Below are 3,863 nucleotides of genomic sequence, written 5' to 3'. Positions count from 1 at the left end.
CTTTCCACCTCTGACGTGCCACATGCACACCTGAAACAACCTTCCTTATCAGTTAATCATTCTCTCACGTCTGATGCTGTGGCCAATGAAATGATGTGTACAAAGTTTTTTTTATTTATGTTTTATTTTTCTTATTTTATTCTGTTTCTATATACTTTATACTTATGTTGCTGCACAATGGGAAAGCACCTGTAATTTCATTATATGTGATGTATAATGGTAATAAAGCTATTCTATTCTAAACTGGATCGGCAAACTCCCATGAACACTCAATTTTATATATATATATATATATATATATATATATATATATATATATATATATATATATATATATATATATATATATATATATTTATTTATTTTCCTTTATTAGAAAAACCAGCACTTCTTACATAATTAGGCAGATTAGATCAACACAAATTTAAGTCTAATACACCATAAAATAGAAACACACCAACAACATTAAGGTGTTGTTCTGGCCCTCTGCTCTACATTTAATCTGGGAAAAGATACATTTACAGCTGGTATTTAAAGAAACCTGCTGTGGTAAGGACTCTTCACCAGAATGAACAGACAACAGACAAGAGCTGACATGACACATCCTCCACAGGCTATAAACACACTGCTGCGGTTGGGACACATACTCCAGATACCTCATGCAGAGCAACAACTTTTTGTTGTTGCTTTGTGAAAATGTAATTCCATAACCATCACTGGCTTTGGCTGGTTTTCCTGCTTGGACAGATGTCTTTAGGCTTTCAGCAGTATATCAGCAGCTCTTTGCAGAAAACCTGAAATTAAGTTTTATTTAGCACATTGTCAGAAGTCCAACCATATCCTGCCTTAAAGCTGCAATAAACATGCAAACAAGCCGCCCATTTGTTTATTTTATATTGCCACATATTTAAGTGGTTTGGTTCATAAATGCTCTGATTTAGCTTTTGAGAATTAAAACACTGCAGGTCATACTCTGGATTTCACAGGACAAACCAGCAGTGAAGGATTAACTCATCTGAATGTACACTTAGTAGCACATACATGCATATGAATACACAAAGACACATTTTAGCTACTGAAAATTAAACTAGCATATACAAGTGGCTTTATCCAGGGTTATCAGTTATTTGTAACCAGACTGCACACAATCACTTCCCCACCTTCTCCCGTAATATTAAATCAGTTCAAAATCGGCTTAAGGGAATCATTATTTTCTTATCCTCTGTCCTGAGATGTTAGAGGTCTATTAATCCTGCTGTTAATGTGTTAAAAATAATTGGGAACCTCTGTTAAAAGGTATAAAAATAGGTATAAAAGGGGATCAGATTTTCATATAAAACATATAAACAGAAAAACAAAGGCACATGCTCTTCTTTTTTTAAACTAAATTTTTTCTTAGATACATGCAAAGTAATTTTCACAAAAAGATGCAAATTGAAAAGAAAATATGGAGACTTTGTCTCTCTAAAATGGATAGAAACTGCCCACATGCGACTCGCTGCCGTTGCCTAATGGTTGCTCAGTTGTCTCCCCTGTTGTCGGTGATGGGAGCTCCTGTTGGAATCACCACCGTAAAACACTGATCACACGTTGTTGTGACACTGGCGGATGGGGTCGGCGTTTCTGGTGAGAGCGTTGTCTCCATCACGATTGGTTGGTCGGTGTCTATCGTGCCCACTTCAGGAGTGGCTGTACTCCCTTCTTCAACGGTTGTCATCGCAGGAGAGGTCACAGCTGGCTGGGTCACAGCTGGCTGGGTCACGGCGGGTGTGGTCACGGCGGGTGTGGTCACGGCAGGCGTGGTCACGGCCGGCGTGATTACAACTGGTGTGGTCACATCAGGAATGATAATTTCCTCAGAGGACTTACTCTCCTCAGAAGAAGATTTACTTTCTGGAGATTCACTGGAATCTTCGTCTTTGAAGGCGTTCCTGATGAACTGGTTAAAGGCATGGAGCATTTTCTGCTCAGGAATATCTGCGTCGTGATGCCTTCTGGAACCCCTCTGGAGAAAAACAAAAAACAAAGATGCTTTCAAATTAGGACACTGTTTTCTTTCTGAGTTACCAAATGAAATGTTTTAATACACGAGAAATACAATTTTAATGATGGTGCAAAAAGTTTAAAAGCTTTTTTGAATATATTCTCACAATTCAACATGACATCCATTTTATGGCCCCAAAAGCTGAACAGAAATTTTGAATCAGATGTTAACATGTTTACGCTGCACTGTAAACGGTTCACATTTGGAAGAACCCATTGTTCAAGGTGAAAATATCCTAACAAACACCAGCCATCTGAATAAAAATGTTCATTTTAGGTCAGGCTAGAAACTGAATAGGGGCAAAATGAGTGACCTTAGTCACTGTGATATAATTTGGGGGTGGAGGAGGGAGCATCATTCAATAAATGGAAAATTCCAAACAAATATATCAAATAAATGGTTTTTATTTATATAAAAATACATTGCTCATGGCTGAATTCTTTAGCTGTTAGAATCCAAAAACAAACAAACAAACAAACAAACAAAGGTAGAAATGCAATCAACCATCAAAATACTCCAGTACACCAAAATCCCTGCATGCAAAATCCTACTTAAAATGCACTGTTTGTCCTGATGCAAAGAGTAGCTCTACTTGCTCCAAGTGCTCTTGAGTGTTTTGGTGGGGAGTATGAGAACGTGGGCTGTGATTGTTTGGATGACACTCTGAACTGACAAAGTGTCATCCCAAATCATAGTGTGCATATAAAAGATGGACACATCCACTGCGATGTCCCTCTTTGGTTTGTGAAATCCCGCTTGTACGCCTTGTGGCTGAGCGCTTTGGCTCTTCCCATCTTAGTGTTTTGAAACAGGATGTGACGAGGGTTGATGTGCCTGAGATTACAGAGCAGGCTGGCTCCAATTAATTTACTAAACAAACATCGTGTACGGTCTAGCTGCTCAGACCTTAAAATCACCACAGAAGTGGTATGTGGTGGGATGGCATGCCTTTTTCTATACAACCTGACTTTTTACCACCAATTATCCTTTTTAATACACGGTGTGTAACTGTTAGAAAGTTTAACCCAGTGGTTCCTAAAGTTCTCGCGCTTAAGGTGATGCAAGAAAAATGTGAGTGAGTCAGGTGAGAGAAGCCTGCAGATGTTTCGGGGCTAGCTTACTGGCATGGCAGATATTGTTGTGAGAAGGACGATGAGGAGGGTGGTTTTCAGAAGGTCCATTTTTGATTGACTGCTATCTGCGAAGGAGAGAAACCACAGAAAAAAACCAGTCACACGACACTGTGACAGATTCACACTGAATGTGCTACAAATTAAAGCATTTTTAAAGCAATGTGAGTTAGACATAAAAGCAGTTATCATGATCAAATATGATAAAATATGAATTAAAACACAAACATAAATTCTTTTATAATATAATAATAAAATAAACTCACCACTTTGTGTAGTACTTTGTGTAGTAAACAAAGTCAAATCCTGTATAAAAGCAATGCCACTGTGCAGCTGTAGTTTTGCAAAAGGTGTGTGAGTTTGGTGGAGACAGCTGCTCATATATACTGCCCAGGCGGAGAGGCTGGGCTGGGCATGGCAGTGACGGGGACCTGAGGCGAGGGTTGAGTAATATTGTTTTTTTCCTGAGGCTAGAGTGAAGGGGGGTGGGGTGGGGGGGGCAGGACAGAAGGTTTTTTTTTTCCACTTTACCTCATCAAAATGCTGCATCAGTATCAGGGTTATTTATTGTGTCTGCTGAGTTCTGCCTTTCAGTGCTTACATCAGTGGTTCCCAAAGTGTGTCATCACTGTGGCCCCCCCTGCAGTACCCAGACATTCAGGTTGAAATTACTCACAAGTATGTTACAT

The 3,863-nt window shown here is 39.1% G+C and overlaps 1 protein-coding gene across 1 annotated transcript; it reads right to left on the bottom strand.

Moving 5' to 3' along the window:
- Window positions 1-427: 427 nt before the first annotated feature.
- On the bottom strand, window positions 428-3,523 carry LOC115789609 (probable serine/threonine-protein kinase DDB_G0286627). The gene is made up of 3 exons (XM_030743090.1): window positions 3,441-3,523; window positions 3,166-3,242; window positions 428-2,005 (listed from the first exon to the last, which is right to left on the bottom strand). Exons 2-3 carry the CDS (start codon window positions 3,223-3,225, stop codon window positions 1,520-1,522), a joined length of 546 nt encoding a protein of 181 aa, XP_030598950.1. The 5' UTR covers window positions 3,226-3,242; window positions 3,441-3,523; the 3' UTR covers window positions 428-1,519.
- Between the last annotated feature and the right edge of the window lie 340 nt (window positions 3,524-3,863).

This window comes from Archocentrus centrarchus, chromosome 12 (assembly GCF_007364275.1).
Source record: "Archocentrus centrarchus isolate MPI-CPG fArcCen1 chromosome 12, fArcCen1, whole genome shotgun sequence".
Lineage (NCBI taxonomy): Eukaryota > Metazoa > Chordata > Actinopteri > Cichliformes > Cichlidae > Archocentrus > Archocentrus centrarchus.
The sequence above is the reverse complement of the archived record's forward strand: the minus strand, read 5'-3'. Positions and strand labels throughout refer to the sequence as shown.

Coding starts and splice junctions, on each gene's coding strand:
- LOC115789609 (XM_030743090.1), bottom strand. CDS start 3,225: ATGGACCTTCTGAAAACCACCCTCCTCATCGTCCTTCTCACAACAATA. Junction 2,006..3,165: donor CAACAATATCTGCCATGCCA/GTAAGCTAGCCC, acceptor GTTTTTCTCCAG/AGGGGTTCCAGAAGGCATCA.